This window comes from Lissotriton vulgaris, unplaced genomic scaffold (genome assembly GCF_964263255.1).
Source record: "Lissotriton vulgaris unplaced genomic scaffold, aLisVul1.2 SCAFFOLD_401, whole genome shotgun sequence".
Lineage (NCBI taxonomy): Eukaryota > Metazoa > Chordata > Amphibia > Caudata > Salamandridae > Lissotriton > Lissotriton vulgaris.
Window position 1 is genome coordinate 1,226,576 of NW_028254254.1, and position 12,158 is coordinate 1,238,733.

Consider the following 12,158-nt stretch of genomic DNA (forward strand, 5'->3'; position numbering starts at 1 on the left):
CGGACATTCACTGCTAGCTGCCCATCCTGCAGCAATGGGTCCAGGGTGACGACAGTTAATAAGAGGAAGGGCAATAAACAGCTATTAACGCCGAACAGCCGGTGGGCAATGAGCCTACCTGCCACTGGAACTCGCAAGCACAAACCCAACCACAGTTAGTGCCTGGAATCTGAGCATTCTATTGGAGTCAATCTTAACATTCCAAGCAGATTGATAACGTTGGTATTCTGGGCTACTGTAATGCTTTTTACGTTGGTCACCCAATACTCTGACCACCAACCCCGGACACTCATGCCAGCTTCGCTTGATCTTTTTATGTTAAAAGGCTGGAACACTCAGAAGCATATTTAAAGTGGCTATAATATACTTTGGGCTCCCGATTTTATGGTATTTATTTTTTTGACATTTCCGTCTGTATTTATCTATATTTATTATTTCCGTTTTTATACACATTTGAAAATAAATACAGACAAGAAAATAAAGGGTTTCTCCTGTCTGTATTTATCTATAAAAATCAATAAAAACGGAAAGCAGGGAGCCTTAAATATACTTTCAATCCATTTCTGAGAAGTGTTCCAGTCTAGAAAGGGCTGTTCCCCTAGTTTGTGTCCCAAGATAAGTATCAAATAATCAAGTTGTTTAAGGATACAACCAAATATTTGCCTAGGCTACCATTACTGGTTCTACCCGTAGGTTGACCTTAGGCAAACTACCAATCTAGTGGCTACCGAAGGGGAATGTGTGCAAATACAATTTCGCAGTATCCCATCTGGGTAAGAAGACAAACATGCATTCCGGAAAACCCTCAAGTTTTTTCCTCATTGAATACTGGCCTGAAATGTGAATGGGGTACTACCCCAGGAACAAGATTGAAATGTGATGGTGCCACCTAGGAGCGTGCGATGCATATATACATCAGAGGAATCTGCATGTCAATCAACACAACTGGTGGTGCGTAAGTCATGCAGCAATGTGTGTCGGTCTGTGCCCATCTGAAGGTGGTCTGCTGCATACCTACTGGCATGCCGATTCCGTAGCCCTTGGTATCCAGCAGCCCTCCAACCTGCGTGAGGTTGCAGTTTCGCTGTCTGTAGTACTCATTCATAGTTGATTCCAGCAGGAATGCGTAGTTGGAGTTCAGGACCCTTGCAATCCCTTCCTCTGTGCTCTTCACAAAGACGCTAGGCTGCTTGGAGTACATGTAGTTCCACATGCGCTGGTAGGTCTGGTAACGGGAGTTCTGCAACACAGAGAAAGAGAAGCACTTGTCAAACCCAAAGTGACTGAATCAATACCTGGTTGAGCGGCGGGACCTCAATTTGGGACTTCGACAACCCCACCAGTACAGGCCTGTGGGAGAGGTGCTTCAAAATTTAAATTTCCACAATCAGAAAGGTCTTGGCCAGATTATGATCTACCCAGAGGGAGACACTGGAGTAATGTGAGCATTGAATACTTGGACAAGAGTGTTGACCATGTTTGCTTTGTGAGGCATGGACTTCCATTTAGGGGTGGGTGAAGAATTCCGCTCCGCCAGTGGAGTTTGCTGAGTTTTGCCCACTTTCTGAAAAACTCTGCAAAGTGACGTGGAGTTGACTCACTGTAAGTTGGCAAGAGTGCATGAGAAAAAATTGCACGCTATACCTCCTCTCTGCGGGATTTCACAATGAGGGCGGTCGCGGCAGATCACGACTGCTCGCATTGAGAAATCTGCCACTCGTGTTGAGGAAGCTGCTGCTCAGGTAGAATGTCTACTCGAGTGGCAGAAAGCAGCAGCACCCTCTGGCACGACATGTATTGCCATTCACTCTGATCTTACAGCGCTAGACGATCTCCTGGCGCTAAAAATCAGTGGAAGCAGTGCAACCTAACAGACTCCATTGCTGGCAGAACTCCATGGATTGCAGTGGAGTTTTTCCAGCACTTCACGGAGTTCCGCGGAGTGAAGCTCCGCAAACTCCGCCCAGGCCTACTTCCATGCTGTGTATTTTTAGGTATAGGAGGCTGGCTAAGCAGACCTATCTTATGAAGAGCATCCCTTGCGAGAGCAGCTGTGAGTTCTCAGCATACCTTTTTGCAAGCTATGTTGCGTGTACTCAAATACAGCATCAATCTGTGCCCATATTTCTCAGGCTCTGGCATTCCTGTTGGAAGTAGGACCATGCTCTGACAATCACACACCTGAGATATACTAAAAGGAAAGGTGCATGGACCTTTGGCCAACACCAAAGAACAGGCAGGATTGCTGCAATGTTTAACATATGTAGTCAAAGAGCTTTTCAGTTGAAACATAATGATGTGCCATTACATTTTTCATTTTGCCTTGTGTGATAGAGTGAACACAATAGCATTAAAAATCAGAGATGTATGGCAACCAGGCACTACTAGCTGACGCGTGAAGAACTGACAGCCTTGGGAAGGCACGCACCAGACAAGTGGAAAGAGAGCAGAAGAAACAAACACAGACACTTGACTTCTCTGCAGTGATGAACAAAGCGCTATCAAGAATCAATACGAGCTGCCATAGAAACAGCTTTCATGGCGCACATAACTCAAGAGAGTTGATCAAAACCAACTCACGATTTCATGCTATAAACTTGCATTGCCTTCTAAGTCACAGAAATGGATGAAAGTTTCAAAGAAGTGCAAAAGACCTCAATAAATGAACGCTGAAAACATCAAGCATGTATACCAGTCCAGTCAAACTCATGCCGCTGAAAGCCAGATACAGGATAGACGTTTGAGAGAGCCGCAAGATACTTTTTCATCCAATGAATCAAAATTGAATCTAATTGAAAAGCTAGAACGTACCCTGAAAATGTGACATGGGTCTTACCATCTGGAGCTACATATGAAACCCATATCTAAATCCTTAAGCGCCTCAAATAGGTAAGGAAACAGACACTCTTATCCCAAACGTGTCAGCTCATAAACTTACCTCCTCTCAGAGTAGGACCAAACATCTAGCTCCCCTGTCTCCAGGCAGCTACCATAAGTTATCTGATAGGAGCCACGAACACTCTTTTGACATTATCTCGACTAGGTATTTCAGTCCGCCTATCATAAGCAGAATAAGTGTCTTATTTTGTGGTTTATTTAAAAGACGCTATCTGCAACCCCAAAATAATATCTACCATCAAGTGCCGAATGTACCACCCAGTTTGAGGCTGATTAGAAAAAAGGAACGCACAAAAAACTGCCAGGGAAGTTGAATAAGGATAATATTCTCGACCTGTACAGTAAGGGCTAAATGAGCTTTAGATCCATCAAACATGGCCTCATTTTTCATTTTGGGTCCGATTTGACTTTTAGGTTTTCTTGAGAATGGTGCTACATGCCAATATGGCCTAAATACTCCTGCGACTCCAGCCACATTCCACATGGAAGAAAACATCTACCTGAGAGTCAAGGCAGACTGAGGAGATTGCCATGCATGTGCCTGTTCCTCCTCATCTTCACTTCCGGTCCCGTAACATGACAAGGGTTCCTCTGTCATTAGTGCGACAGACTCAAAGGCCCTGAGCCCATTACTTTGAGGGGCCCATGGGTTCGAGGAGCCCACCACACCCAATAATTACTTGCTTTTACTTCCTAGCCAAGGGGATAGTGCTATTTTCGTGTCTTTGGTCAGGGCGCTTTGAACCGCAGTTGTGCTGTCCGCTACTTCTTATGTCTCCCATCTTCCTCTGACTCCTATCCTTGCTGTTAGTTTCTCTGCTCCTCTCCTTGTCATAGGGCCCTCCAGCTTTCCACCTGCAGTCACTGTCTATCAGTACCTGACCAGTCATTGGCTTCCAGTTTGTTACCAGCCCTGCAACCCTGTTGTGTCACACAGACACCATTTTGGAATGGGGAGTTCCTGAAATCCCTTGTCATTCTCTTTTGCCAAAACCTGCTCTGCTGACATCAACTAGTCTCCCAATTGCCTACCCGCAGTCCCCGCCCCTCCTTGTCTGAAGCTCTACCGCTTCCCTTGCTTGCTTTAAATTGGCTTTCTTGTCATAACACTCTCACCCGGGGCGTCATGTCATGGAGCCCGCAATCATCACACACATGCGTGACCAGTAAGAAAGGAAACATAGACCAGCAGGCGTGTATGTAGACAACTAAGCGGGAGCATCTACTGCTTGTATAAAGTCATCCAGCACTGCAGAAGATTACGTTATGCTGAAGAGCCATGATGCAGGGCCACAGAGAGAGACTTGGGCATGTCAAGATAAGGCCCCTTTCTGTTTGAATGCAGACTTCAAATGAATATGTTGCGAGAAACAACCTGCCTGCTCCCTGGGTCTTGGTGAACATGGGGCCTCCTGCATTTATGTTCACAAGCAAGCAGCCTCTGAGTGACATGCCAGTGCAGAGTTTTACATGGGCGTGGAGGGTCCCCAAGTATTCACAAGCCTCTTTTGAGACAACATTTAGGACTCTAACATTGTTGACCCCGGTTCTGTTACCATTCCATTTGAAGTGTGTTGAAGCGGCAAGCGGGAGCATCCTCGCCCACCAGCCTGTAGCATTAAAGAGCTCCAAAGGGCAGGGCAAGTTGAGTGCGGGTGGACTGCCCTTTGGAGTAGGGCCAACACTGATCTTCAACTATTTAGTCCCTGTCTGTAATGACACAACAAACAAAAAATTGAATGGAATGCTACCTACAGCATTTAAGTGGTTATGATTTATTCTCACCTTATATCCATCACATTTTTGTTCTTTTAAGAAATCTTTATAGCATGGCCCATGGATGATCTCATTATTCGTTTATTTAGTCATTTTATAGAAGCTAGAAGAGCACTTTTGATGACTTCTGGTTTATGGAAGTCTTGAATGAGACACTAATTTGGAATGTGAGAGGCGCTTATGTGAAGTGTAGCCTTTTCCAATGTTGTGCAGTCATGACCCTTTTACCGAGTAATTCTCACTTATCAAAAACTTATATTTCAACCCCCTTTAAGGAGTGTCTGGCATTTTCCCTACTGGTCACACAGAGAAAGGTAAAGCACCAATGCCGTTCTCTACAAGCCGATCATCCCCGAAAGCCACAACATCATTTACTTGGAAGAAGGTCATGCTGGAGCCGCCATGGATGGTCCCATACTCGATCGCCGTCTGATCCGCCAAGTCGTCCACCGACTCAATGGGCACATCCATGCGCTGGACTGTCAGGAAGGCTGCCAGGTTGGCTGTGTAGGAGGAGATGATGATCAGAGTGAAGGCCCACCTGTAAAGAGACGGAGAGGCATACCTGTAATGCAGAACATAGCGCAAACTACTTGTCATCTACCTGTGTCTAAGCATCCATAATGGATTGGACCTCATTCACATTGGGATAAAGTGATCTGTCTGGACTCACAGTTTTGGTCAAAAGAGGGAATATGAGTTGTAAACTTGGGTAGCCATGGTCAACAGTAATCATTCTGGCACCATCTTTATAGTACGGTAGAAGGAAAATACAAGGTACTGACACAGAGCTACAAGAAAGATGTAAGTCTAGTCATGGAGTTAGGGCTGGATTCAATTTTTTTATTGCCCTTCGTGAAAATGTCCATGTACATCTCAGCGCACCGCCCATTACGCGGTCACACACATAACTGTGATAAGCAAATGCAATGGCGTTTTTTATCGTTTGTAAATACCTTGTATCTCTTCCACATTCAAAATGATAAGTGATATTGGCACTCACTCAAGGTGAAATTATCTTAAAAGAAACTACAATTGACCTTGTTTAACATATCTAAAAGGTACGCTTTTTAATGCCGCTGAGAAAAAATAAAAATTCTGTTTGTATTTTTTTAAAACCGTAGTTGTTTTTGGTGCAACTGCCACCCAACACTGTTACCTTCTTAATAAAATACAAGCAGTGCATGCTTTTTACTCTTTGACAGTACACCAAAAGGTGCCATTGAGAAGCTTAAATCCGCCTAAATAGCACACTTGTTGTTTAAAAATAGACATTCTAGCAACAAAACAATAAAGCTGAGATCAGTTGATCTAATTGGATGCAATATTTTGCATTCCCTGTGTTTTCGTGCAGCTCCAGTCTTGTGTACTGATGGGCCCAAGTTTTGGGACAGGCCTTGGCTAGAGCATGGGTTATATACTTAAGCACCAGACTCCATTTTATTCTTACAGGATGTTACACCTCTGCCAAAGCAGAGCATTATGAAGCAATAATATGGGACCCATACAGGCATATCAAAAGGCCAAGTGAATGCATAAAAAACCACCAGTATGAATGTCTCCAGATCTCAAGTAGCTCCTTCCCCAGTTGTCATTCAAAGCCATGCCTGCATAGGGGTTGTCACAGGACCGCTGCAGAGCCCTAAGGCAGGGGACGCAACAGAGTTTAATAGGCCTTACCAGACACCGCTGACACACCGCGTGGACAGAGCGCGTGGCGCGATTGTCGATCCCTGCTGCATGAAGCCACCGACTGGGAACCAAAGGCTGTTCCCCAGCGAGTACTGGTTTACCACCAGGTTACATCTGCCCTGTGCACAGGGGTGAGGGCTGTACCACTCGTATGGTGTTAACCTGGCAACACAAGAACAAGAAGTCAGAGAGCTCGAGCCTCGTACACCAAGTGCAAAGTATGCAAGCAGCAGACAATTTAACTCAACAACTAAATATTAGCGACTGAAGCAAACTAAACACAGTGGCCCTGATTACAAGGATTGAGGAGCGAAAGGAACACATGATTTATGCTTTAATTTTGTTGGGTTTATCTCACTTGGTTTTATCTGGTGTGGGAGAGACAAACACAATGAGGTAGTGGATGCAGCAGCAGTAGTGAAGCCTCACTCCAAATGTTTAATTTCTAGCAGAGGAAGCATTGTAAGATCCTCTTGCTAGAAAGAAAAACCTTTCCATTCCCTCCTGTACTCCCCTACCCCTCCCTCACTTCTACACCCCTCCCACGGGCCTGGGCATACATTTAACATCTGCTCACAGCAGGTGGTAAATATATGCAGTAAAAGTGAATGGAAGAGTGGATTCTGTGTGGTTTTACAACCCAAAAATCGGTCCCACATGGTTATTTCTCATTCCATTGGGTTTTACTCAAAATTGCACGGTGCGGGGGTGATTTTATGGGACGGAAACAGAAAAATTGCATGCAGTTTCATGTGGTTTAACTGGGGACCCAGTACTGTGCAATTCTGAATTAGGGCCATAATCTTCTATAAATCTAGGGGCGGATTACTTGGAATTCACGCAACGCAGTGTGGCAAGTCAATTTGCTGTGCTGCGTTGCATGAATGGGAGTGAGCAGAAAGTGCCATATCTAATGGGTTATGGAGCTCTTAAGCTTTCTCCCTGCGCTTACCCACATGAGGTTGTCTAGCGCCAATGCAGGCACCCATGCCTGCCTCTTGTTTTTGTGCAGGAAGGTATACCTTCCTGCACCACAACATTCCTTAGGGAATATTAGAAGCATATTTCTCTTTCTGTGTGTGCTACAGAAAGCAGCATACATATATGCCTTTCTGGTGAAGGCATAAACATTTTGAAGAATTCCTAGTTTTAGTAGCTTTTGTAAATCCGGAAATGCGCCAAAATCCAATTGTAGCTGCATGGGAACACCCATGCGCCACCCATGGAACGCCTTCCCAGCGCAAGGTAATGCAAGATAGCGCTATGCGCTGCCTTGTATTACTTTGTATTTACAAAATTTAAACACTTTGCATAGTTTAGCAAATACCAAAAATAATTTTGCATCGAGGCTGCACCACAAAAGTAACACAACCCGACACAAATACATAGTAAATCTGCCCCCAATTTTTAAAAACGTCAGAATTCTTTGGAACACCACCCACAGACTACTGAAAGCCCTATGCGGATATGTTAACCCCTCCCCTGCTGATGACGGAACCGCTCCGTCATCAGCTGCGGTGGCGCTGTGCTGATGACGGAGCGGTTCCGTCATGGCCCTGCTGCCGCGTCTGCACGGCGCTGATTTCGCACCAGCACGGCGCGTTCTATTGAGCGGGCGGGGCCGTGACGAAACCGCTCCGTCATGAGCACAGCGCAACCGACGCTGGTGACGGAGCGGTTCTGTCACCAGCATGCGCCTGCCGCTGGGCCGCCGTCCCCCCTTAGCACTGCGGTGGAATAGCCACCGCAGTGAAGGGGTTAAAGGCAGGCTTTGTCAAAAGAAATCACAATAGTAAAAGATCTCATGTATGTGTCTGGACATGTAAATCATTAACCCAGTTATGAAGTGTTACATCACATAACGTACTGATAAGGCCTTTTATAGCCGGCACCTCGGTACAGAACTTAACCTAATTTAAGGCTTGCTTTATATCTTGGCTGCAAGAATACTCCATCACAACTGCCAGGATAATGGTCCGCCTACCAAATGTAATTCTTGGTTGACCACTGGTGTAACCATAGCAGAGACTAGTCAGTCTTAGCCGCATTTACACCTCTCCAATGGCCCAACGGCGTAAGGGCAATCCGAGGTTGACCTCTATGTTCGCCCACCGGGTGGATATACAGGTCAGTTTTCACTGCCCATCATCTCCAGGAAAACACTGCCTGGAAGGGGCAGTGAAACCTGTCTAATGCTCCTCTCGCCATGGGCGATAACTTCCATGGCAAGGGGGGGCATTTAAAAAAAAAAAACGTTTGACGGACAGACCTGTCGTGATGACGGAGCCATGCGTCAAACTTTAAAAAAGCATTGGCAAGAACCGCTGTGGCCACGATTCCTGCCAAAGCTTTAGAAATGACAGCCAGCTTGGCGGTCAATTCTAAATTTGGTGGGCAGGAAGAGTGACGGAGTGGTTTACTCCGTCGCCCTCAGAGTAAATTCCATCCGTCAAAATCCAAACAACCCCCTTAATTACAATCTCTGATGTAAAAGCTCAATTGATTGGTGGAAATAGCTTGTGTTTTTTAACTTGCTAGACGTAGCCTACTGTTTGTGTAAAACAACGCAGTGCCTCAATTAAAGTGGTCAACTCTGGGAAGTATTTTCATTTAAATGTAACAAATTGAACCCAAGGACAGTAGGATAGTCGGACAGGGGCGTTGTAGACGTCTTTCTGTTGTCATTCTACCTTTGGATTCATTCTCTGCAATTAATGTAGTTCCTACATGTGGACACTTGATGGCGAGAAAGGACAAGAAACCAGAAGCCCATTACCTTGCCACTAAGAAAAGTACACAGCTGACGGCTAGGTAGGCCAGCAGCATGAACAGCCACACACCAGGGGAGAATGGGTCCAGGAAGGAGAAGTATCCAGGTTTGCGACCCTAAAAAAAAAATACAAACGCATTATTTTATGTTTGATGTATCCAGGTGTATTTCAGAGCGCGAACAAGACCCCGAGGGTACTCTGAGCGCTGTACAAAAAATCAATTTACAAGCACAGAGATAAAAAGAGACGTGATTATTATATGTACATGAGAAAGGATTATACATAATCATTACACATTAGGTATTCTTTTAACACAAAATATGTTTGCTTGCAATAGGGTATGGGGGAGGGAAGTGTCCATAGCACGGATAACAGCAATGGCTAGATGGCAGTGATGGCAAAATCGGAACAGGAAGCTATCATTCGAATCCTGATTTCCCTCCTCACAGCAACGTGTGATCCTGGGAAACCCCGCTCTTAATTTCCCTTTGCTTACATTTCCTCTTCTGAGAAAACTGAGCATTTAGAAAACCGCTTAATGGTGGTCTTTAAAACTATGAAAAACATATTTGATATTTACCTAATGGTCGCGCGGGCCTACCCATAAAGGTCAGTTGTTTTGCTTGAATTTCGGGACTGCCAAGCGATCCGTTGTCATGGATACCAAATTCTATGGCGCCCTCGCAAGATTTTAGATTTTAGTGCTAGGAGGCTGTTTGGACTATGCTAGTGGGCCATTGTTCAGCATAAACAATCTCGGACTGCCTGCACAGACCCAGCAAAAGGGAGTAGTACGATGAAGTACGTGTTTTTGGATATCACTGGCACTGCAGCACCACACGATACAAAACAAAAAATACAATAAATTGTATAAAGCGCATGGCTGCATCCTCACTAAAGGCTACTCGCATACTCTAGCTTTGAGGTTACCAAGGCATGAATGATGGATTTACAATTTCCCTCAGGAATCAGATGGAGCATCTTTCTGATGGATTTCAGAGCGAGTAAACAACTGGCTGACAATCCTACCCAAGCATCCTGCCTGACCGCATCACTTGGGCCATTCCTAGGTGAAGAAATGCAAAAACTGGGGTGGAGTTTCCCGAGGAGTGGCAAAACCACCCAGCCAGTCCCTCACCTTGGAAGGAAATCCTGGGGCTGTCCCGGTATTCAGTATTTATACGTTTCATATGACTTGGGAACTTTACACAGGTGCTCTGCACCACTACAGTCACTTCTCATAAATAAAAGTTTGCTCCAACACTGATACCCACCACAAAATGGGCACCCTTGCTCGCCCCATAGTTTCATTTTCTTAACCCCCCCCCCCCAAAAAAAAAAACATTGTTTACTGCTTCTAGTCTCATTCAAACCCACCTCCTTATTAGGGTGACCACCTGACTCCAGGATTATACGGACACTGTTTCCAGTTCTGGACTTTTGTTTGACAGCTTAAAGCATTCTGAGTGTTGGAGTTTTGTTTTACTTCCATTGAAGACATTAAACTAATAAATCACTGGTTTGTGGGTTAAAAGCTCAGGGCTAGAGACAGTGTCTATAATATGACCCACAGTCAGTTGGTTACCCCTCCCCTTCTATGTTAAAACTCAGAATTGTTAATGTGGGTTTCTCCCTCTCAAGTTATTACCACCCCAAAGTATCCTGGACGAAAGTGAAAGTGATGAAGGGCATGTGCCTTCTAGTGCAGAAGGTATTACTCTCTCTTGTTACCTTGGTCAAGCTTGGCAATATATTTGCACTATGCCAAAGACAAACTGAAGAATAACTTTTTGGTGTTGTATTAATAACTCTTTTTGATATCTGATTAATTATCCCAAGGCACAGCGCCTGAAATGTGTAACCACAGGGAAGTAAAGAAAGGGCATTTGACAGGGTCACTGCGTATTCTCACCGAGAAGCAGCTGGAAACTATTAGAATGTTGGTGCCATGTGTTTTTATTTGGACCCCACGTGGAAGTGTGCTTCCCAGGGTGCTAGCGTTTCTCCAGCCTTAGCAAAGCCCTCAGATGCAGGGAGACTCGACAGGCCAGTGTTGTTAATCGTTCATCCTTTCTTTCCTTGATTGGTCAAATCCAAGATCCTTCCACCAACCAAAAGTAATCCAAGAAGTAAAATCCCATACAGACTGAAGTATGGAGTTTATCCTTCAGCTGGCCTTTACAAACATTATATTATCAATTTTTCCAGAGATACTGAGGTGGCCCATGGACATAGCTGCCACAAATGTGTCTGCCCACCTCCTGATCGCATCTTCTCTTTACAGGTTCCAAATACCTCAATGTATGGAATGGAATGGCCCTCTGACTGTGGGGCATAAAGCTTAATAACACAAATTACCAGATGAGTAAACACGAATTAAGTAAATAAGAAAAAATTTAGACATTAAAAACCTCCTTCAGTCAGATTTTGCAGTTCCCTTAGAGAGCCCTAGGTCCGACTTCATGCCACCAAACTTCTAAGGAGGGACTGTATCCCCTACCTGATATCAGAGCTTGCCAGAGAGACTCCCCCTTTTCATGTCATAGCTCCCCTCTCATCTCACTTTGAGGAGATAGGGCATCCACCTATTTCCACAGCCACACAGTCACAGGCCTCACCTTATAACTGACAGAAGAGGGCAGAGGTCGAACTGGAAGGGAACTATTAGCTTTTTGTAAACATCATTCATAGCCTTTTACTTAAAAAAGGTCACAGAACTGTTAATATTGACTTTAATATGCTAGAGGCTGAAGGGGAAGGAGGGATCTCTTCATGTGAACAGAGAAGCAGATGGGTGGCTAAAGGGGGAGAGGGGGTGCAGTTAAGTGCCCTTTTTTGCATGGTTGCCCCCACCTTTTGCCAAACTGTAGATGTACTTTGACTGAGTGTGCCCTGGGTTCTGGCCAACCAGGTACTCAGGGCCCATCTTCTTTCCCTAAACTGTATTGTTGCAAAACCCAATTGTCAACTCTCTAGCCACATGTAAGTCCTTTGTAAAAGGTACCATGCTACTAAGGGCAC

The 12,158-nt window shown here is 45.0% G+C and overlaps 1 protein-coding gene across 1 annotated transcript in view; it reads right to left on the reverse strand.

Annotated features, from left to right (window-relative positions):
• Positions 1-12,158, reverse strand: part of LOC147659610 (glutamate receptor ionotropic, kainate 4-like) — a 214,047-nt gene that overhangs the window by 75,406 nt on the left and 126,483 nt on the right. Inside the window, exons 9-12 of the mRNA XM_086951606.1 lie at positions 9,143-9,252; positions 6,355-6,528; positions 5,050-5,215; positions 1,015-1,240 (exon numbers count right to left, since the gene is read on the reverse strand). Of these exons, the coding sequence (XP_086807732.1) occupies positions 1,015-1,240; positions 5,050-5,215; positions 6,355-6,528; positions 9,143-9,252 (676 nt within the window). The remainder of the gene's footprint in view (positions 1-1,014; positions 1,241-5,049; positions 5,216-6,354; positions 6,529-9,142; positions 9,253-12,158) is intronic.